The sequence below is a fragment of the Phodopus roborovskii genome, unplaced genomic scaffold (assembly GCF_943737965.1).
Source record: "Phodopus roborovskii unplaced genomic scaffold, PHOROB, whole genome shotgun sequence".
In the NCBI taxonomy this organism is placed as follows: domain Eukaryota; kingdom Metazoa; phylum Chordata; class Mammalia; order Rodentia; family Cricetidae; genus Phodopus; species Phodopus roborovskii.
The window spans coordinates 28,058,986-28,083,398 of record NW_026126469.1 but is presented as its reverse complement, the minus strand read 5'-3'; the positions used below and the strand labels follow the sequence as shown (position 1 = coordinate 28,083,398).

Here is a 24,413-nt window from a genome sequence, read left to right as displayed (position 1 = left end):
ACACAGGACTCTGTGTCAGGATTAAGGCTCATCACTGATCCCTACTAAGTGTGGTTGACATCCTAGCTAACAATTAGCTTTTAAGGACTTGGCCAAAGGCAATAGTCACTACTTGCCGCCAGAGGACGCAAAGCTCCCGGGCTGAACTTGGAGGTGGGATTCGGAGGGCCGGAGCTGGGAGCGCGCAGCGGGCACGCGCCTGGCCGGCCCTCTGGCGGCCAGGCCTCGCTGGGACGCACGTGCGGGGTTCCGCGGGAGCGTGCGGCGATGGAGGGCGCTCTGATGGCCCGCCAGGTAAGCGGCCTCGAGGGGCAGGCAGGTCCCCGAGAGGTGGCTTGGCCGGCAGTTTCCCCGGCATAGCTGTTTGAACCCTCCGATTATGATAATGAATTCCTCCCTTCCCTTTCCCCGGTACTCTTGGGCGTAATTCGGAAAGTTGTTACCAAGGAAACGGTTTTCTGTGTCTCCCGCGAACCTGTTCCCGGCTGGGCGACCACGTGTCAAGGGCTTGAGTTTGGTCCCCGAAATGCCCCAGTCCCAGTCCCAGACCCCGGTGGGTCTGGTTCCATTGTTGTGATTTTTGAGGTGGGATCTCTCTTGCCCGCCTCCCTTCACTATCAGCTCTCGGTTAAAAGGACCCCAAACTTTAAGTCCCCAGGATCTCAACCGCTTTGTTTGGGTTTCAACTAGCACTGTCATTTACCTCCTTATCTGGCACATGGAAGGAGTTGGTGATTGGTCTTTGAGGTGAAACCCTTTTGTTTGTTGCAGGATACTTGCTCAACACTGTCCTCACAGCATTATGGTGGGGTGGTTGTGTGTAAATATTTTCTTTTAGAGAAGCATTTTAGCGTAGCCAAGGGTACCGTTCAAACAATTGTTTGGATGAGCAAATGAATAGATGCATTATTCACTAGATTCACAAACATTACTATGAAATAGGATACAGGTGAACTCTATCCATCAACTGAGGAATAACATGGTGAACCTATTGACCGAATGGATCGGGCTGGGGGATGTTATCCCTTCTGTGGAATTAAGGAGCCAGGTTGAACATGAGGGAATGACACAGCTGATACAGAACGGATGCTGTTCAAGCCTCAGGGGTGTGGAGTGATGAGTGGGGAGGGGGCAGGTGGGAAGGGCAGGAAAGGCTTACAAGGTAAAGAGAGGCTCCACTACCGAGACTGAAGGAAGAGACCTCAGCGGCAGTTTCTGCAGTTGAACAGGGTGCTTTGTGTGACCGTGGCTCCCACACCACAGGAAAGGACACACACTTTCTTTACCCAGTTGTCCAGAAGAGGGAGAGGGAGAGGTGAGGAAAACTAGCTCCCAGGAAAACAAAAAAGTAAATCACTTTGTTCTAAGTCACCCATGGCTTTGAGGGTAACTGAAACGTGCCATTTTTTAAACTTGAACTTTAGTTGTGTGTATGCAAGTACCTACATGTATGCAGATGCTTGTATGTACTATACAAGTGTTCAGTCACTATGGGAGTCACAAGTGAACCTCACATGCCATTCCCCAGGTAATATCACCTTGACATTTTGAGCTAGGGCCTCTGACTGGCCTGGGGCTCATAGATTAGGCTAGCCTGGCTGGTCAGGAAACCAAGGAGCCCAGAGATCTTCTTGTCTTCACCATTTAAGCCACCACACTGGGCTATGTGTGTGTGTGTGTGTGTGTGTGTGTGTGTGTGTGTGTGTGTGTGTGTGTGTTTGAGGGGAGGTGGCATCCAGGGGCATGAATTCAGGTCCTCATGCTTGATGGCAAGCACCTTACCTAGTATGCTATCTCTCCAGTACTATTTAATTGGATTTTATCTTAAGAAAGCCCCAGTGCTCCTTCTGTGACCTGAAGCCTGGGACCAGAGAGGAAGGTGAAAGTTCCATGGAAAACCTTGTTCAAGAGCTCAGAGTCCTATTTTGAGAAACCAAGCCTTGGGCATGGTGGGTATATCTAGAACTCCGAAGAGGTCAGGAGTGACTGGTGAGGCCTTGTCTTTATAGATTTAGTGTGTGCATTCATATGTGTGGCCTTGCTTTATCCTTTAGGGATCAGTGTGACTGCTCACTCCAGAGGGGCACCACTCAGGCAATGACCTGAGAATCTGTGCAATGTACAGATGCAGCCAACCGTTAGCCAGAACATTTCCATGTTAGTGTTAAGAGGACTTCCTGAGGTTTCAGTCCATTGGGTAAACCCGTAGGGTCTGCCCTTTCCCAGGGGGATGTCTAGTTAAGGGAGAGAGGGATAGTCCTCCACAGAGCATGGACCCTTGTGACAGTGTTGCCCAATGCTGTTCAGAAAGTGTCCAGATGCCTGCTGTTGCTCCCTCTATTGAAGCCAAGTTGCTTCTCTGGAAGATAAAGTCTGGGAGAGGAGTGACCTTTTTCTAGTCTCTGTGTAAGCAATGAGGGCAGGGAGGCCATGCCCTTTTGCACTAGTTGAGCCACAAAGCCTAGATTTGGATCAGTTGAGTTCTTGCCTTTAAAGTTCTGCATTCGACGGTATCATACCTGATTTGATTGTCAATTTGACAGACCTAAAATACCAAAGAGACAAGGCTCTGGGCATGTCCGTGAAAGGCTAGACTGGACAGACCCACCTAGAGTGTGGGCAGTAACATTTCATGGGCCCAGATAACCACGAAGAAGTTAATAAGGCTTGATTTACTTACTTATTTATTTATATTTCGTGAGTGTGTGTGTGTGAGTGTGTGTGTGTGTGTTGCATGTGTAGGTGTGAGAGGACAACTTGTACAGTTGGTTCTCTTCTTCCACCCGAAATGTCATCGCCCGCTGAACCATTCACCAACCCAGGGCAGTGATTTTGATGACCAAAGTCAAAGTGAAGCATGCCCAGTAACCTTTGTTGTTTGTCTTGTGTTGAGTAACTTCCCAAACAGTATGAGTGATACCTACTAGTGATTAGCTACGAAGATTTGCTGGTGGGTGTATTTCAGGAGCTGTTGAAGTTAATCCAGAACTTCAAATTCTATGTTATGGAGACACAAACGTCCACCTTTTTGTTATTTTAAGGACAGAGCCCAAAAGATGGCTCACAACCACCTGTAATCCAATCCTAGGACATCTGAGGGCACCAGGCATGCACAACACACAGTGCACAGATATACATGCAGACAAAACACCACACACATAAATAAATAAGCAAATAAATAGATAAATGCCTTTTTTTAAAACAGAAAATAAATTGGACAAGTAATTCTGAGGGTTTGGGAGAAGGAGTCATATAAAAAGTTATTTTAATAAATACTGTGTTTCTAACGGGGTCAAATTATGTACTTCCGCTTGTTTTTCTCTCTGTATCCAGGTATACCCATCCCTTCTTTTTGTGGTGGATGTAGTTCATGCAGAAGAGATCTCTCTTAGCTATTATGGTTTATAAATCTCTTCTCCAGAGAGCCACAATCAGTATCACCAGGGTGAGGGCCTTCCATGGGTTTAAAACTTCTGAGTTTAAATTGAGTTGACTTCCTCCTTTGATCCACTGCCTGTTGCCCTGTGTGCCTTTCCCTGTAACCCCGAGGAACCCCGAGGAACAGTTTTGTTATAGCGGAGGCAGAGGTAACTGCAAGCAGTGAGGATGTTCGTGGGACCTGCTCCCAACCACTCCCCGCCCCCTCCAATTACAGCCCTTTCATGAACAACGACCCAGTGGTCCCATTTCCTTCAAAAAGCACAAATCATTTCTCTGAGTCCTCTAGACTGAAGTCTTGGACCTGCTCAAGACATAGTATTCATTAGTTTACCATCAAATTTTTGTTCATCCTCCCCCCTCCCATTCATTTTGTTTTTCGAGACAAGGTTTTTCTGTGTAGAACTGGCTGTCTTGGAACTAGCTTTGTAGACCAGGCTGGCCTTGAACTCACACTCTGTCTCCTGAGTGCTGTGATTAAAGGTGTGTTGTGCCACCACCACCCGGCTAACACCAATAATCTAGTTTATTCACTAATGCATCAATGGGTGATGAGATTTCTACTCTATCATCATTAAAGGCATCCTTGGTTTGTTGTGTGTGTTAAGTTGCTGGATTGTAATATATTCCTAAAATTAGACCCTACTGGGCATTACAGATATTTCTCCAAAGTGGCCATATTCTCAATACATTGTATTTTAAAATTGTTTGATTATTTATTCCCCAGACCATGAACCTCTAGCGAGGTCTTTAAGAACTTTGTTTTTCTTATTTTCGTGTTTCTAGTATCAAGTAAGCTACCTAGAAAATGGCAGTGGTTGGGAGATATTTGCTACATGTATGAATGATGAATGGTAGAAGCAAAACATCTGTTTCTGTTTTTTTGTATGCATACATATGTTTGTGGTGTGTGCATACATGTACGGGTCAATATGGAATGTCTGCCTCAATTACTCACCTCCTTATTTTTTGATACAGGTCTCTCGCTGACCACAGCGATCACCAATTCAACAAGATTTCCTGGCCATTGAACCCCAGAGGTCCACCTGTTGCACCCTGTCCCAGCTCCCAGCACCAGGCACATGGCCAACTTATATGTGGGTGCTGGGACTTAAGGGGGGACTTGTTCAGGAAGCACATTTTCAACTGAGCCATCTCTTCAGTCTTAATTTACATCTTTTAAGTGTTTAGATATTTTTCTTTAGAAATTAACTTATGGGGCGTGGCAATGGTGGCCCACGCCGGGAGGCGGAGGCAGGCAGATTTCTCTGTGAGTCAGAGGCCAGCTTGTTCTACAGTGAGTTCCAGAACAGGTTCCAAAGGTACACTGAGAAACCCTGTTTCAAAAACAAAACAAAAACCAAAAAACAAATTAGCTTATGCGACTGGTGGGATCGTTTAGTGTGTAAAGAAAGGTGCCTACCCCAAGTCTGACTATGTGACTTTGCTCACTGGGACACACATGATGGAAGGAGAAAAATGGCCCCTGGAAGTTGTCTCCTGATCCTCACTTGTCCTCATGGCCCGTGTGTACAAGCGCTCTTTCTCTCTCACACACCATTTAAAATGTTTTAAAATAGAAAACTTAAATGATATTAAATTATATTAGCCAGGCAGTGGTGTTGGATGCCTTTCATTCCAGCACTCGGGAGGCAGAGGCAGACCGATCTCTGTGAGTTTGAGTCCATCCTGGTCTACAAATTGGGTTCAAAGACAGCCAGAGAAGTTATATAGAGAAACCCCTGTCTCGAAACAACAACAACAAGAATTTTGAAAGTAATTTACATATTTGAACATGTTTCTCTTTCAAAATGTCATTTGCCAATATATAAATTGTTGGCGTTTATTTGCAGGTAGTAAATGAAGGGGACTCAAGAGTTGCCACGGAGCTACAGGAAGAGGCTGAGGAAAATCCTAGCCCTGTTGTGGATGAGAATAATATAGTATCGGCCAAAAAACAAGGGCCAAGCACACACAATTGGAGCGGTGACTGGAGCTTCTGGGTAGTATCTTTTAATCTTGAATACAAATTCTCTTTAATTCTCCACCAGTTTATATAATCCTTCGTGATTAGCTTCTAGATTTTAGATGTTGTGACTTCAGATAGTTCTTATTATTTTTCATATGGCCACTAGGAGGCGCTGTTGCCTGGTTGATGGCGTGTAATGGTCAGATTCTGCTTCCTTCTTGCAAAAATACTGCTGCTGCACAGTTGGATTGTACTTAGTGTTATCAGCCGTACTGGCAAGAAGCTAACATTGCATAAACTATGTTTCTAAGTCTTACTGAGAAACAAGCTATTTTATGCAATTTTCATTTAAGGAATCAGTTCCTGTGGCAAACGCGGCTTAACAATGAATGCTCTGCAGTGTGTAATGGCTAGAAGATGGATTTTTAAGTTAGGAGCTTCAGATCCATTTTAAGTGTAACTGTTATCCTTCCAGTTTCCCCACATAAAAAGAGACTATGACTTCCCGGTAGACACATTGCGATTGTAGAGTCTTCTAGGAGAACATGTCTGTCACTGTGTGAATACTAACATTTGTTATTTTAATGGGCTCGTACTAAAGCCAGCAATTCCTGTGAGGATTTTGGTATTTGGTAGAAGTATAATGCCTTACACCCAGAAGTGGGTTTAAGGAGTACTGCATAGCATCCGTAGTTCCGGTGTTGGCTTATCCCGATTTCTTGGGTATTCTGTATCCTTGAGACTAGACTTCAAAAGGATATGGTGTTAACAAGTTGTAATTAAGGCCAGTGCATGGGCATTGTTGACTTCACACAGCCGGCAAGCTCTTACTTTCTATTAAGAAACTTAACATCATAAGGTTCTTTTTAGTTTTTGTTAAGCCATAACCTAAGGAAAATATGTAATTGCTAAGAAATATACTAAGATAATACTATATCGTTCTTGCTCACTTAAAAATCTGTATATCTTTTAGAAACTTTTATGGGGGGAATAGCATCCTGTATAGCCCAGGCTGGCCTTCTATTTGCTATGCAGTGAGGGCTAGCCTTGGACTCCTGGTTGTTTGTTTTTATTTTTTCTCTCTTTTAGTGAAAAGATTTTTTTTTATTTAATGTATTCTGATTATGGTTTTTCTTTCCTCTACTCTTCCTAGTTCCTCTCCATCTCTCCTCCCATTCAGATCTACTTCCTTTCTCTTATGAGAAAAGAACAGGCTTCTAAGGGATAAAAATAAAATAAAATATAATAAGATAAAAACTGTCACATCAAATTTGGACAAGACAAACCAACAGTAGGAAAAGAGCCCAAGAGGAGGCACAAGAATCAGACACACTTGTTCACACACTCGGGAGTCCCAGAAAAAACGGGAAGCCATAATGTATGCACAGAGGACCTGGTGCAGACCTGTGCAGGCCCTGTGCGTGCTGCCTCGGTCTCTGAGTTCATGGAGCTTTGCTCATGATTTAGAGGGCCTCGTTTTCTTGGTGTCCTCCATTTCCTCTGGTTCTTACATTCTTTCTGCCTCCTGTCCTGCAGAGTTCAAAGCTCTCCCCTGAGCTCTGAGGGGAAGGGTCTGATGGAGACATCCCATTTGCAGCTTTTATAGCTTATGAACTGAGGAGCCTTCATAGCCGTCTCCATGGTTAAGCAGCCATGGTGACTCTTGGATGACTCAAGGCGAGAAAAAGAGAAACAAAAGAAACTCAAAAGATCAACAGAATAAGAATTTAGAAACAGGGGCTGGGGGCTCTGCGGTTAAGTTCACTGGCTGCTCTTCCAGAAGACTTGGGTTCAGTTACCAAGGCACACATGGCAGCTCACCACTGTCTGTAACTCCTGTTCCGTGGGTTTGACACCCTTACACAGACATATATGCAGGCAAAACACAAATGCAGGCACATGAAATAAGAATAAACGATTTAAATAAAAGAATTTAGAAATAAAGGGGGACATTGTGTGTGCAGAAGATGCTTGCTACTGAGAGTGTCTGGAGGGCCAGCAGAACCAGCGCCGTCAACTATACAAATAAAATGCCACATCTTGGGTCCAGTTACTGGATTGAGAACTTAATTTTCACAAAATGTCCAGATGATTTACATATTTTAAAGTTTGAAAAAGCTCAGGCTTAAAGTATCAGTTTAATTCCCCAGGCTAGTTACACACAGTTTTAGGACTTTTTGTATAAATTCATGTAGAATGAACTTAAAGATAAAATAACATCTCGAGAATTTTAGAGATTTTTTTTCCTAGATTCCTTATCTAGACACCAGAACTTTCCAGAACAGAGAAGCAAACAATAAAGACCCTGTACAGATCAACTGGAGTTTGGGTTGCTATAGCTAGGAATATGATAATTCTTCACATCTTCACCTGGAGTTTCTTCAATATGCTCTTGCCACACTTTAATAAGCTTAAATAAGTTGGCTAAATCATTGAAGATGTGATAATTACTTGATAATAATATGTGGGAAGCAACAAGGAATGCCAGCAAACACACAAGTAGCATGGTCACCTTGGCTGCCTAATTCGAAGGCCCAAGGTCTGTGTAGCTCTTTAGTACCATTTAGTATGGACACACATTCGGAAAACAGCATTTCGGGCTGACTTCATCATTGTGCGACCAGCATGATGTGAACTAGCACAGACCCACATGAGGTAGCATCTTTTTATCCCGATCAGTTATGCTACACCGTCCATAGATACGCATGTTATATCTTAATACAGTGGGCAGCTCGGCAGGTTTGTGTGCAGTGACACTGCCACCAATGTGTTGCTCTGTAACATTAAGACTGCTGCACTCTTACTAGGATAGGCACTTTTCAGCTCCCTATAATCGCGTGGGACCACTGCAGTGTGCATAGTCCTAAATAGTGCACTGGTGAGGAAGCTTGTTACGCAGCACACAACTGCACTGTTACCAAGAGAAATAGCTTGCAGGAGGCCAGAAAGAAAGTTTATTTACAGCCATCTTAAATCCATCTGTTTCTACCGTGTTGTTGTTTTTTCTTTTCTTCATTCTTCTGCTGATAAAGTCAAAATTAGTACAGTACATCCAGGAGGCGGAGTCCACAGAATTCAAACTCAGCACGGGAAAGACCTGGCAGCATATCAGGATTGTCCCCCTGAGGCACGTGACCTGATTTAACCAAAATCAAGAATGTCAGCCATTTCAGGCTCAAAGGATCAGGAGCTATGTCTTTTCACTTTACAAATGTTACATATATCTGTATCTTTAAAAATACAACTCTAAAAATTTTATTTATTTATTTGTTTAATTTTTTTTTCATTGATGGAAATAAAACCCAGGCCCTAAGGCATGTTAGGTCAGTGGTTTGCCATTGGGCTCCACACCTTGTTCTAACACGTTTGCTTGATAGAGGAATGGATTGTGAAGGAACAAAGCATGGGGCGGAGAGGTATGGGATAGAAAATGCAAATGGAGGCTTCCCCCAAGAAAGACTGCTTTTTTCTTTTCTTTTCTTTTTTAATCTCTTATAATCTGGAATTGAGGCTGTATTCCTTTGTTCTGAGTTGGCTCAGGCAACAGTCGATGAAGGGTCTGGTTTCATGTGGCACATAGCTACCAAAATTTCTTCCCAGAACGCAGTACCAGGTGGGGCTTTACTTCTTGTCACATGTACGCCTGCATGCCAGAAGAGGGCATCAGATCCCGTTATAGATGGTTGTGAGCCACCAGGCACTTGACTGGGAATTGAACTCAGACACTCTTAACCAGAGCCATTTCTCCAGCCCCCTCGAGTTCTCCTCTTAATTTCAGGGATGTAACCCATGAACTTTCAAATGTTAAGTAAATTCTGTCCCACCTTTTTCTCAGTGTCTACGAATGTGTCTCCAGCCCTGCTGCGCATCTTCCCATCATCTGCAGTTCTGATCCCATCCTTTAGTCCCACAGGGATGTACCACTAGAGCTGGTCTCCGGGGGGGGTCAGCTAGTTGGCACCCTTCATGCCCATGGGAGAGGAGGAGCTGCAGTCATTACCAAAGCTGTGGCACAGCTAGCTCTAAGAAAGTGTCTGGTAAACAGGTCACAAACTTAAGAGCTAAGGGAAATCGGTACTGTAGAATAATAATTCATATAGGCAATTGTTCTACGGGAGTGAACTTAGAGGGCAGTGTGATAAAACGTGAATGAATTAGACTGAAAATAGAACATGGGAAATAGTGTCTGCTCTGCCCTAGTTAGTGGCATTACTAGGTATGGTGACCTAGGATGTCCCACCACCCACCTGACCTCAGTTGCATCACTAGTAAAATAGAGATTGAGTCACAATCTGACAACATCCATGTGTCTTAGGTCAGTCAGAATGGTATGTGGTTAAACAAAGGGATTAATATTTGTTTTTCTTCTTGTAAGTCAGGGTAACCAGTATGATTAAGTCTCCATAGTCGATAGCGAGAGCCAAAGCTCCAGATTTTCTACTTAACTCTAGTTATCAAAGCTAGGACTCTTATATGTATGTATTTATTTGTTTTTAGACATGACAATGCTTAATCCTAGAACATGGGAAATGACTTTTATTGTTGACTTTTATACCCCAATGAAACCAAAAATGTTAATAAATGAGACAGAAAATAAAGCCAATGGCAAACAAATATTGATGATTTTTGTCTTTTACCTATTGTAGAAAGTATATGGCAAAAGGAATAAAATAGTTTTATTTTTCCTTACCAACTAAGATAATGATATATCCTATGTGGATTAAAAATCCCAGTGGACAAGCAGACTGATCTGCACGGGTCTGTTTGTTTAGTTAGTTCTCTTAGTGATGTGCAGTTAGCAACTAGTGGAAGTAGGGAGGGACCGCAGGGATTTCGCATTGTGTGTGTTTAGAAAATGACATAGCTTTACTGGATTGTTACATGCGATAGTGTTGGATACAGTGTTGACAATTGGCCTCCCTTTCTTATTTCATTAAGTGCCTCTTTAAAAATGTTTGTCAACTGTTTAGACTCATTTCTTTATTAGCTGGTTTACCTGATGATTTTATATTAAAAGTTAAAAATTATAGTTCTCTGAAATTTGTAACTAGAATTAAAGTCTATATTTTTAAAATAATTGTGATTTTTAATAATCCTAATTAATGTACATAGAATAGAGGTGATGTAAATCCTAGATATTTGATTGAGAAAGAGAAACAGGAAAGAAGATAGAGCACAAAATTTTAAAGGTGCTTAGAATTCAATTAATCATATCTTTTTGTTCTAAAACATTTAAGAATAAAAACATTTGCATTTTGAAACACTATATTCACTAGCATAGAAAAAGCTTGAAGCCAGCTTCTAGGCCGCAGCCCAGTGTAGTTTTGATTGTCCAAGGACCACATCTTTGTTCTGTTCTTCTTCTTGACTGGCGGTTGTGTTGACAGTACTCACAGCTAAGTTTGTCTACTAACAAGTGGGGATAAAATTCAACTCAGCCCCAATGTAGTGACACACATAGGATTAATTAACGCTGTGCTATATATTTTGTCAAAGGAGGCCCCCGAGGATTAATTAGCGTGTTTATGATGTAGTTTGGCAAGTTTGGAGAAAAGGTGCCCTACAGTCATAATGTCTTCTAGAGCAAACACAGCCTGTCTTTATTCCAACCTATAAAGTTTACACTATGTTTTACTACAATGACCTAAAGAAAGAATGAAGTTGATTCTAAGCTGGGCAGTGGTGGAGCACGCCTTTAGTCCCAGTGCTTGGGAGGCTGAGGCAGGTGGATCTCAATGAGTTGGAGGCCAGCCTGGTTTACAGAGCCAGTACCAGAACAGCCAGGACAGTTATACAGAGAAACCCTGTCTCGAACCCCCTTCCCAAAAGAAACTTAATTCTATTTGAAAATCACTAGGAATATATATTAAGCAATATTTTATAAATTGAGGTATCTTGTAGTATTTTTATATTTAACTATAAGAAACATAAGTTAATATTTCTGGCACAGGAGGAGGGGCTGTTTAACTGAAATGACATTTTAGTAAAACTATCTAGAAATGCTAGATCCAATGTTGTAAACTCTGTGTGAGCTTTTGTGTGTGGTTGCACACACCTGAGTATGTATACGGGTTTGAAGACCAGGGGGTGATATTGGGTGACTTCCTCGGCTGTTTTCCATGTTAGTATATATTTTTTTATTAAAATTATACATTTTGAGATTTACTTACTGTTTTTATTTTATGTGTATGGGTTTTTTTGCCTGCATGCATGTACCATGTTTATGTGATGCCCAAGGAAGCCAGAAGAGGGAATCAGACCCTTGGAGCTACTTTTGTGGAGGGCTGTGATCTCCATGTGGGTACTGGGAATTAAACCCTTATTCTATAGAAAACCAGTCAGTCATAAAAACAGGCAGGTGAACCAATGGAATCCAATTGAAGACCCCAATATGAACTCACACACCCACGAACACCTAATTTTTGACAAAGAAGCTAAAAATATAAAGTGGAAAAAAGAAAAATTCAACAAATGGTGCTGGTATAACTGGCTGTCAACATGTAGAAGAATGCAAATAGATCCATATCTATTGCCATGCACAAAATTCAAGTCCATATGGATTGGATCAAAGACCTCAATATAAATCCCTCCACACGGCACCTCACAGAAGAGAAAGTGGGAAATACACTTGAACACATAGGCACAGGAGACCACTTCCTAGATAGAGTACCAGTAGCACAGACTCTGAGAGCAGCAATTAATAAATGGGACCTCCTGAAACTGAGAAGCTTCTGTAAAGCAAAGTACATGGTCAACAAGACAAAACGGTTCCCTACAGAATGGGAAAAGATCTTCACCAACCCCACAGCTGACAGAGGGCTGATCTCCAAAATATACAAAGAACTCAAGAAACCAAACTACCAAATAATACAATAAAAAAAATGGGGTACAGATCTAAACAGAGAGTTCTCAACATAACAATCTCAAATGGCAAAAAGACACTTAAGGAAATGCTCAAATTCCTTAGTCATCCTGGAAATGCGAATCAGAACCACTCTGAGATTCCATTTTACACCATCAGAATGGCTAAGATCAAAAACACCAATGACAGTTTATGCTAGAGAGGATGTGGAGAAAGGGAACCCTCCTCCACTGCTGGTAGGAGTGCAAACTTGTACAGCCACTGTGGAAATCAGTATGGCGATTTCTCAGAAAATTAGGGATCAACCTACCTCAAGACCCTGCAATACCACTTTTGTGCATATACCCAAATGAGGCACATTCACACCACAAGGACATTTGCTCAACTGTGTTCATAGCAACATTAATCTTAATAGCCAGATCTTGGAAACAACCTAGATGCCCCTCAACTGATGAATGGAATGAATGGATAAAGAAAATGAGGTATATTTACACAGTAAAATACTACTCAGCAATAAGAAACAATGACATCCTAAAATTCATAGGCAAATGGACAGAACTCGAAAATAAAACAAAACATCCTAAGTGCGTAACCCAAAACCAGAAAGACAAATATAGTGTGTACTCACTAATAAGTGGATACCAGACATAAAGCAAAAGATACCCAGCCTACAATCCATTACCCCAGAGAAGCTTGAACCCTCTTCCAGAAACAGATGGAAACAGATGCAGAAATCCACAACTAACCAATGGGTCAAGCTCCTGGAGTACAATTGAAGTGAGGGAGGAGTCAAGACCATGATGGGGAAACACACAGAATCAGATGATTTGAGCTAGTGAAAGATCATTGACTCAGGGCTGACAAATGGGGAACCTGCATAAGACTGAACTAGACTCCCTTAATATGGGTGACAATGGTGTGGCTGGGAGAGTGGCAGTGGGTCCAAAATCTAACACTAATGCACAAACTGTCTTAGAGGAGCCCATTCTGTATGGAGAGATACCTTGTTCAGCCAAGACACAGGGGTGTGGTGGTGGAGAGGTGCCTTGGTCCTGCCTCAATGAGATGATGAGACAGACTTAGTAGACTTCCTAGGGGAGGCCTTACCCTCTCCATGGTGCAGAGAGGAGGAGGGGGGAGTGAGGGGAACTGGGATTGGAATTAAAAAAAAGAAAAGAAAGAAAAAGAAAAAGATTTAATTTTTAAAATTTCATTTATTTTGTATGTGTCTACATGTACATGTGTGTAGTCAGAGGATAACTTGCATGAATTTGTTCTATCTTTGTGGTACTCAGGGATCAAACTCAGATCACTAGACCTGACAGCAAGTGCCTTTACCCCCTGAGCCATCTTGCTGGCCCTCTACCTTATTTTTTGAGACAGGGTCTCTCTTTGAATCTGGAGCTCACAGTTTATGCTAGACTGCCCCAGGATCTGCAATCCCCCTACCCCCAGAGTTGGGGTTACACATGTGTGCTGTTGTGCCTGGGTTCTTACATCTGGATGCAGGTGATCTGAAGTATTCATGTTTGTACAGCACACTTTCCCTCCGAGCCATCTCCCCAGCCATGTTACAACATACTTATAATGCTTACCTGGGATTACAAACTAACAAAGAGAGCACTTAAGGGCTAAAATGAAGAATGAAATGATACTGGAGTTACAGGCATGTGGGCTAATGCCAAGGCAACCCTGAGCACTTTTCTGACTTAATGGTGACACAGGATAGGAGATGATGCCTTGACCTCACAAGAATGCTTCCTGAGGCCATGACTCCTGAAGGACTGTACCTTCTGGGAAATGTTGGCAAGGAAAGAAAACTGCCGATGTCTTCAAACTCAAGACAAAGAAACTTGTCTAGCTAAGCCTGGGCTTAGATGCAGGTGAAGTGAGTTTGGGAATTGCATATAATACTCTATTAGTGAGAAGAAGGAACATTGATAAATGACATACTGGGGTTCCAAAACTTATAGACTACAGCTATGGAGTAGCAGGGGAGAGTGTAGGTGGGTGAAGTTGCATGCCAAGGCCTCAGATTTGCTACACAGACCTGCTTAGAGAGAGAGAGAGAGAGAGAGAGAGAGAGAGAGAGAGAGAGAGAGAGAGAGAGAGACAGAGAGACAGAGAGAGAACCTCCAAGCAAGGACTTCACAAAAATATAAATGGGTAACAAATTTTCAAGCATCAGGCAGATTTGAAAAACAAATCTAAGGGCTATATGGAAATTAATGTCCACTGAAATAATGACTAATTGGCGAAGTGGGAAATGGGAGCGGAAGAAAGCAGATCTGCATCTACTACTCGGAGTGTTCACTGAGAAAGAGTGTGAAGAGAGCAGACATAGATGTAAGGGGACAGCGGAGCATCTACAGGCAGCAAAGGGAGTTTCAGAAGATGGACATGGAAAATGAGCAAGGGACTTGAGAATCAGCAGGCTCGGTGACCCTCCCACAGACCAACTTAAAGGACACGTGAACAGAGCTAGAAGTGGTAAATGCACACAGCAAACGAATGAAGATCGTCTATGTCTTTGATTTATAGCATCAAGTTCTAAGTGAACCAGACAATCACCCTAGAGGTTACAGTCAGAGTGCAAGGTGGATATTTTACAGATAAGTGAATGTGTTGCGTTATGCCAGAGCTATGGAAATGATAAAAAAAAAAACATGAACAAACACAGAATATCAATGGGAAGGATAAGGAATGTTAGTTAGGAGGCACACGCAAAGCTGCACTGGGAAGGCCCCAGTGCTGGAGGCAGGCAGGGAGAACCGAATCGTTTGCAGGAGAAAGGGGAATGGTTTTCAGGCTGTGGAAGGGTCCTGATGCAGAAGGCTCACTTAAAGCCTGGTGAGGAGGTGGGTATAGTGAGTGAGGAAACGGGAAAGATTGAGGAGACTGGTCCTAGGGGTTTCAGTGCAACTGGGTAAATGAGAGCATCCTTAGGAAAGGGAAAAGACCAGAGCAGTAGATTTGGGAGGCAAAATCAAAGGTTTGTTTTGTTGGCAGCAGGGATGCATATTTACCACTTGAGTAGAAAGATGTAGTAAGCTATGGGATGAATGACTTAAATCTTGGGAAAGGTTAAAACCACAATTTGTGAGACTTGAAGAATGATAGTGAAGAAGAGGTTTGTAGACTGGATAAGAACATTCAAGGCACAATATGACAGAAAGGAAACTTAGATGTTCAGAATCTCAGATTGGAAGAATAGAAATTAGTAAAAGAAACTGATATTTAGCTAATGAGAAAAAAGAAAAAAAAAAAAAAAAAAAAAAAAAAAGAGGAAACCGTAGTACCGTAGTGTTCACAAAGATACAGGCAGGAAGCTTGTTAAGGATGAGCAGCACACTGTTTTCCATTAGGGAAGACTGGAGAGCTAGCTAGCGGTCTTGAAGATGGAGTTGCTAAGGACATTAAAGAGTACAGTTTGGGGCTGGAGGGATAGCTCAGCACTGAATGTATTGCTCTTGTGGAGGCTCTGAAGTTCAGTTCCCAGCATCCTCGTAGCAGTTCATGACCACCTATAACTCCAGCTTCAGCAAATCCATTGGTACCCACACTCATGTGTACAACTCCCCTTCCTAAAATTAAAAATAAGTCTTTTTTGAAAAGTAGAATTTGACTAGTCATGGAGGCTCACACCTTTAATCCAAGTATTCAAGAGGCAGGTGGATCTCTGTGAGTTCAAGGCCAACCTGGTCTATATAGTCAGTTCCAGGATAACCAGGGCTATGTAGAAAACCTGTCTTTTTCTTTCCTCTGCAGAAGTAAAATTTGATGGCAGAAATCTGACTGGCACCCTGGATTTTAGATGGTGGTTCTGATCTTCCTGTGTAAAATTTGATATGTAGTTTTTCAAAGAAACAAAGGACTGGGGGAGGAAAATTCATAACTTCTCACCTCTCTAAGCACAACTACATTACCACTAAAAATACTTTTGGGGGCTCAAAAAAGGAAAAATCAGTTGTCTCCAGTGGGGTGTCACTGGGTATATCAACCACACTGGTCCCATGCCCAGTAGTAGTTGGCCAACATAAAACTGTTATGGGTATCCACCAGAGAATACTATTTGGAAAAGGGTTTAAGCCAATAGGAAGTCTTAATTAGCAGGCTGTAGACTACACTGAGTATCCAGTATCCCAGTGTATCCCTGAGCTTTTCTCAGGGTGAGCTTTTAAGCACAAAAAAAAATCATGTTCTGGGTTGACAAGAATAGTTAGCCAGAAACATAACTACAGAAGCCAAAAAGCAAGGTTAGTGCACTTAGAAACTTCCACAGAACTATGGACTTTGATGAATTGGGCCTGTGTTTTAATTTTGGCAGATGGTGAAGTCTGTACATTGAGTTTTACAGCCTGACCTGTACTTCTATCATGGAGTCAGTTGTGCTAAGGTTCAGGGGCCTGTTTAAAAAAAAAAAAACAGAAAACAAAACAAAACAACAAAAAACAGACTCCATGTTTCTTTGGGCACTTTTTGTTTCATTTTATTTTGTTTTGGTACATTTCTTTTGTCATATTGGGTTTCTTGTCTCTTTGTTTTGATTTTCTTTTGGGCTTATTTTGAGAGAGAAAACATGAAGTTGGGTGGGTAGGAAAGGAGTTGGGAGGGGAAAGATTAAGATTGAAATATATTGTATGGAAATATAGAGAAACATCTTTTGGATAAACACATGGCTAATAAGAAATTATCTGTTAGCTTACTTTGTGTAGCTATAATGAGACCATGGACAAGCTAATTTAAAAAAAAAAAGAGAGAGAAAAGTACCTCTCAGTCCCAGAGGCTAGCAGGGTCTGCGGGCTGTGGTTCCGTGGCTGGTGAGGATGCTGTGCGGAATTACACATCTTGTTGCTGTGTCAGCTTGTGACCAAGCAGAAGGACGGGAGAGCAAATGATGCCAAACTTGTTTATAAGAAGTCAACCATCTTGTAATTAACCTATTTCCAGTGACAACAGTACCAGTGTCACCATCTCTCACACACTATTGCACTGGTGAGTGAGAGTTGTTTGTTTGTTTGGTACTAGGAATTGGAATTGAACCCAGGTCGTCACAAATGCTGTACCATGAAACTATATACCCAGTCCTGGAAATTAACTTGCTTTTGTGTGTGTGTGTGTGTGTGTGTGTGTGTGTGTGTGTGTGTGTGTGTGTGTGTGTGTGTGTGTGAAGTTTTATCTATAGCCCAGTCTGGCCTGGAACCCACTAGATATCCCAAGACTCAAAGTTATGGTGATCCTTCTGCCTCAACCTCCCAGGTACTGGAAATACAGGTGAGAAGCTCCAACCCAGGCTGCAGATTAAGTTCCTAATATGTAACTTGAGGGTACCAATTTAAACCGTCTCACCAACACTCCAAAACACCTGAAGAAATCTCTCAAATCTTTCACTGAGAGATTTCACTGAGAAATCTTAAAATATTTAAAAATTAAATTCTAGTTCTGCATAATCATTCCCAACATTTAGATGTGAAAAGAGCAAATCTCACTTCATTGTGTGAATCAAGTTTTTCACTATTACAGTGTTTTATACACTACAGAGGATTTGTAGATGTTCCTTCTCAAGTTGAGGAAGTTCCTTTGTGTTTCTGCTTTGGGGAGGTTTGTTTGTTTTAATGACAAGCGGACATTGGGTTTTGTCAAGTATTAGTTCATATCAAGGGAATTTTTCTTTTTTCAAGTGATTTTTCTTTTTTCAGCTGGTTAATAATAATGGATCACACTGATTAACTTTTGCTTATTAAGGTAGCCATGGGTCCCCGGGTCATGCTGTATTATTCATTTTTCATATCGCTGAAGGATATTTGTTCACACTTTAAGGAGTTTTGCATCTGTACTCCTGAGGATATTTTTCTATCATTTTCTATCTTTGTAATATCTCTTATCTAGTTTTGATATTAGAGTAATACTTACTTCACACAAGGAATTGGTATTTGCTCTTATCTAATTTAATAGTTGAAAAAGATTGTTCAGAACTGAATTGAGTTTTTAAACATTCAAGATTTCTCCAGTGAAACCATCTAGGCCTAGAGATTTCTGTCTTGGGAAATTTGAAATTGTATATTCAATTTCCTTTCAGGTTGTGGGCCAACTTAAATGAACTATTTCATACTGAGTAAGCTGTAGTAGTTGGTATATTTTGAGGAACCAGGGTGTTCCTACAAGGTGATACATTTATATGTTTAAGAGTGTGTAGTGTCTACAGTGTTATCCTCTTTTTAATAATTATAATTCATATATCCTCTTTTTGCTTTTCCTCATTAGTCTTGATAGAAGTTTGCCCACTTGGTTGTTTTAAAAGAATGATCTCTCATTTATATGTCCTATTTTTGTGTGTGTGTTTCAATTACAAAACCAATTTATTTTTTTCTTTATTATCTATTTTTTTAAATTGTAGTTTTCCTTTTCTGAGTTCTTGAGAATGGCATTTAGATCATTTCAGACTTTCCCCTCATCCCTTTTCATCCTAACCTCTGTCATGTAGTCTGATTACAGTAATACCTAGGGTATGGTTGGACTTAAAAATAGACATTTTGTTTCTGTTGCTCGTTTCTTGTTATATTTGCTCCTCTAGTTTCCATCTATTTATTTGTGGGTCAAGTATTTTAGACTATTATTTTAATTTTGATTTTAAAAATATTTTAGATATACACATGCATGTATGAGGGATGTATAAGGGTGTGTGTGTGTGTGTGTGTGTGTGTGTGTGTGTGTCAAAGTTGTGTCTGGAGGCCCAAGGATAATCTGTGGGAGTCCCTTTTCTTCTACCATTTGGGTCCTGGATGTTAAGCTCAGGTCACTAGGCTTAGAAGCAAATACCTTTATCCCCTGTTCTAGTGTCACTCTGTTGCTGTGACAAACACCAGGCCCAAACACAACTTAGGGAGCAAAGGCTTTATTTGGTTTATACTTCCAGGTAAGAGTTCATCATTGTGGGAAGTTAGGTCAGGAACTCAAGTAGGAACTCGAAGCAGAAACCATGAAAAAGCAGTTTGCTGCCTTGCTCATTGGCTCTGGTGGGGAGTGGTGCTGCTCACAGTGGGCTGGGCCCTCCTGCATCGATTCATAATCACGATAATCCTTCACAGGCCAATCTGATCTCAGCAATTCCTCAAGGAAACTTTCATCTCAGGTGGCTTTAAGTTGTCAAGTTGGCAACTGAAACTAGGAAAACCCTTAAGTTAATCAAGCATGGTTTTCTTTAGTTCTTTGAACAGCTGGCTGATAATTTCTTTGACGTCCTAGGCTCTAAATCCAATGGCTGGAACCATCAAAGCTTGTTTTTATTGTCTGTTGATTTTTTTCTTTCCTGTTAATCCCAATGTTTTATAATTTTCACTGCCAGTTAGATAATTCTAACAGTGTTAGTAACACCGGAAATTAGAGGGTATGTCCAGGAGGGTCTGGGTTCTTGAGTCCTGCTGTAGAGAATTCAACAGAGACATTTTGACAGTAGCAAGCAAACTATGAGAATCTAAAGAAGGATGGACTTCCAAAGGGGGAGGCAGGCTGGAGCAGGCTTAAAGTGTCATTATACAAAGGATCCAGGCTTTTCTGTGCATAATTTGTCTGCTATAGGAAGTACCACACATAGAACTTCATGTGGTACATGTCTGAGCCCCGTCTGGGGTGAGATTGTTTTGGGACACTCTGGAGTGCCTCTGGACCAGTGTCAGTGGTGAGAGCAGTTCAGCTGAGGAGTCCAGACTTCTCTTTGCCAGAGTGCTTTTTCCAAATGTCAGTTTTGTGCGGCTTTGCATAAGGCTGGCTGGGCCTTGCTCTCCACCCAACTGCCTGCCACATTAGCATCTCTGGATTCTGATTGAATTCTCCTTGCCCAAAGGCTTGTCATTGTTGATTTTGTTTGTTTGCTTAAGAACTTGCCTAGAGTAAATCTGGGTTTGTCTTATGGTGTATGGGAACAAATATCTCTGCTGTATTTATTCTTGGTTTTCTTTTCTTTTTAAAGCTGACTTTCTAGGAGTCACCCTGTATATTGGCCAGTGTTTACTAAATGATATGCTCAAATACAAAGATCCTGAAAGGCTTTTCTTCCTACTCACAGACCTGTGTGTACACTAGGTAATGTGGGCAAAGTTCAAGCTCTTTTCTTTTGTCCCTGTTTCTATGGATTCTCACATCTCTGTGTTGCTAGGCAGGAATGCATAGGTACCTCAGGCTCTCTCTAGTGTCTCCTCCACATATCTGCAGCTCTGTTTGGTCAGGAGCAAAGGGACAGTGTCAAGCCCACAAGGCCTCATTTCCTTCTAAGTTTGTCTGCCAAGGTCCTTGCTAATCTGCACTTGACTCGTTCCGGTTGGGATCAGACCCTCAGTCTGCTCAGATGATGTTAGAGTTTTCTCTTTTACTTTTAACACAACTTTTCTGCTTTCTCCACATTGGCCCAGTCTCCTGGCTTGTGCAGCTTGTCATGCACCCAAAAAACTGTCACGCCAATGGGCTTCTTTCATACAAGGACACTGTTGACAAAAAGTATGTGATTTTTACGATTCGTTTTTAAGCTATTACAAGCAGGAGTAAACAGAAATATAAACTTTGTATTTTTTCAGATATCAAGTTCCACCTACAAAGACAGGAATGAGGAATACAAACAGCAGTTTGCACACCTGCCGGACTCAGAGAAGCTGATAGCAGGTACTCAGAGACCTCCAGATGCAGACAAGCGTGGAAAAATCTACAGATGGAGAGACAGCTAGGGCTTTGTGCCAGAGAGGGAGATGTAGTTAGTGCTACTATTACTTATTACACTGTAAGGAAAGCAGTGCCATTTTTTTACAGTCAGACAAACTTAAGCTGGATGTAGCAACAGTGATTTCCTACCTGTGAGATGCTTTGTACTAATAAGAAACGTGCCCTCGTGGTATCTCCCAGTACTTCCATATATGGCTTTGTAATGAACATTTAGATTTGATATTCATCATCTAGTAACTCTGTTGAGAAAAATATACTTTTCAACAAGTGTACTGAGAGATTGGTTTAATAAGAATGTTCTAGGGATATTTAAGAATAAACCATTATTCCTAAATGGTATGGTTCATATAGAGTTTTTGTATGTGGTAAGTAGGCTTTGGGGTAGCAAACTTAGTCATTTTTATAACAGAAATGCTTTATTGTGTGTATTTGTGTATGTACATACATATATGTAGGTGCACTGGCATTTAGGTGTACATATGTGTAGGCAGCATTTCTGCCCCACCTGGTCGCACAGCCGTTTAGGCGCAAATAGACACACAGAGACTTATATTAAGTATAAACTGTTTGGCCAATGGCTCAGGCTTCTCACTGGCTAGCTCTCTTAATTATTCTGGTGGCTTTTCTCTGCCTTCCTCTCCACAACATTCCCCTTGACTGGTATCCCTGCCTATAACTCCTGCCTGGTTACTGGACGATCAGTATTTTATTCATCAACCAATAAGAGAAACACATACAGAAGGACACCATCCCCCATCACATGTGTGTGGAGGCCAGGGGCCAGTATTCAAAGTCTTCAAATGAATTCATCCTGTTTTGAGACAGGGTCTCTTTTTGAACCTGAAGTTCATCAGTTGGCTACATTCCTTCTGTCTTCTTCCTTGTTGCTAGTAATTCATCTTTCATACATTTTTTTCAGTGTGTTTATTTTTTAAAAAGTTATATATTTGCATTTTCTTTTAACAGTAAAAATGTTTAATGTAGATATTCTAGAAACTGATATAAAGGGGAGAGTGGCTACACAGGCAACTTTTGGGGGTGTTGGGATGGATCTGTGTCTTTTTGAACCTGAAGTTCATCAGTTGGCTACATTCCTTCTGTCTTCTTCCTTGTTGCTAGTAATTTATCTTTCATACATTTTTTTCAGTGTTTATTTTTTAAAAAGTTATATATTTGCATTTTCTTGAACAGTAAAAATGTTTAATGTAGATATTCTAGAAACTGATATAAAGGGGAGAGTGGCTACACAGGCAACTTTTGGGGGTGTTGGGATGGATCTGTGTCGTGTTTGGGTTGTAGTTACATGACTGTTCGTTGGTCATGTGGTTTTTGGGTGGTAGTTCATGACTGTTCATTGGTCATGTGGTTTTTGGGTGGTGGTTCATGACTGTTCATTGGTCATGTGGTTTTTGGGTGGTGGTTACATGACTTCATTGGTCATGTGGTTTTTGGGTGGTGATTACATGACTGTTCATTGGCCACATCTTTTCTGAGGTCGTTTAAAAAATATATAATAACCAATGTATCAGGACATTCCAGGATAGAATGCTAATCGTAACAATGAAACTAATTGTGTCATAAATGAGTGCAATGATTCCATCAAGAGTGGTTTGGTATTTATAGTTGCCCTTTGGTACATCAGGAGGCTGGGTCCAGGAAGTCCCCTCAGATACCAAGGTCCATGGATACTCAAGTGTAGGCCAAATTTCTCATCAGGACCACAGTCAGCTCTGTTCCTCCAGCTGTTTTCCAAGTAACCACTCAGAGACTATTATTCAGTATAAATTATTGGCCAATAGCTCAGGCTTATTACTAACTAACTCTTACAATTTAAATTAACCATTTCTATTCATTTTATGCTACCCCAAGGCTCATGGCTTTTACCTCTCCTACATGACCTGCTTCCTTGCCATCTGGCTGTTGACTCCTCTGACTCCACCCTCCTTCTTCCCAGCATTCTCTCTGCCCCAAACATCCTTCCTAGCCATCGGCCAATCAGCTTTTTATTAACAATTGACAGCAATACATATTTTGAGTATACACAGCACTTAAGCCCTTATGTAAAATAGCACATTGTTTACATAGAACCCAAGCACATTCTTTTGTGTGCTTAAAGTCATCTTTGGATTACTATTAATGGCTCACACAATGTAAATGATATATATGCAAATGGTTGTTATATGTATTGATTAGGGAATAGTGGCCTGAAAAAAAAAAAAAAAAACTGTGCTTGTTCAGTATAGATGTAGTTCTTTAAAAAAGAACTTTAAATGTACCTTTGTGATTTAAACTGAGAAGATAGAATCCATGGCTGTGGAGGGCTGACTCCAACTCTCTATTCCCTATCTCTGTCTGCTGAGACTCTAGCAGCAAGGAACATGTGTACAGTCCACTCTTCCTGAAGAAACTGCTGAAGCAGTGTGGTGGTTTGAATAGGAATGGCTCTCTTAGACTCTTAGGTTTGAATGTTTAGCCCATAGGGAGTGGCACTGTTAGGAGGTGTGGCTTTTTGAAGTAGGTGTGACCTTGTTGGAAGAAGTGTGTTACTGTGGGAGCAGGCTTTGGGGTCTCACATGCTCAAGCTACATCGAGTACAGACTCCTTCTGCTGTCTACAGATCAAGATGTAGACCTCTCAGCTTCTTCTCTAGCACCATGTCTGTCTGCATGCTGCCATGTTTCTCCCTATGATGATAATGGACTAAACCTCTAAACTGTAAACCTGCCCCAATTAAATGTTTTCCTTTATAAGAGTTTTAGTGGTCATGGTGTCTCTTCACAGCAATAAAACTCTAAGACAAATAGTAACAACCAGTGTGGATGGAGCATGTTATTGTTATAGTACCAACAGTCGGTTAAGAAAATAAAAACAGGCAACAAGTTGAAATATCTGCCGATGCTCAAAGTTAATATATCTTATGCAACAAAATAACAATGATTTGGGCTAACAACCTGAAGAATCAAATAAATATCCATGAGTCCATATTGCTATGAATAAATGCTTGAATAATTAAGTAATTATGGAGACGGAACAATCTTCCAGAATCCTAAGCATATTTACGTAGTTTATATGCTTGCTAAAATTTTAAGTTTCAGAAGTTTAGGGACTGGAGAGATGGCTCCGCTGGTGAAGTGTCTGCTGGAAAAAGCACAAGGACCTGAGCTTGGATCCTAAAACCTGTTAAAAAAAAAAAAAAACAAAGCCATGTGCAGTGACTGCTTGCCTGTGACCCCAGTGTGGGGACGAGCAGGGACAGGAAAAGCAGTGAAGCTGGTGGCCAGCTATCCTAGATAACCCAATGAACTTCAGCTTCAGTGAGAGACCCTGTCTCAAAAACTGAGATGGATCAGCATTTAAGAGCACTTGCTCCTCTCCCAGAGGACCCAGGTTCAAGTCCCAGCAGCCACATAGCAGCTCGCAACTGTCTGTAAC

General features: G+C 41.4%; 1 protein-coding gene across 1 annotated transcript in view; it reads left to right on the top strand.

The window, feature by feature from the left end:
* The first annotated feature begins 227 nt into the window (after positions 1 to 227).
* Gramd1c (GRAM domain containing 1C) overlaps positions 228 to 24,413 on the top strand; it is a 76,146-nt gene continuing 51,960 nt past the window's right edge. Inside the window, exons 1-3 of the mRNA XM_051191519.1 lie at positions 228 to 294; positions 5,292 to 5,441; positions 20,840 to 20,924. Of these exons, the coding sequence (XP_051047476.1) occupies positions 268 to 294; positions 5,292 to 5,441; positions 20,840 to 20,924 (262 nt within the window). The 5' untranslated portion in view covers positions 228 to 267. The remainder of the gene's footprint in view (positions 295 to 5,291; positions 5,442 to 20,839; positions 20,925 to 24,413) is intronic.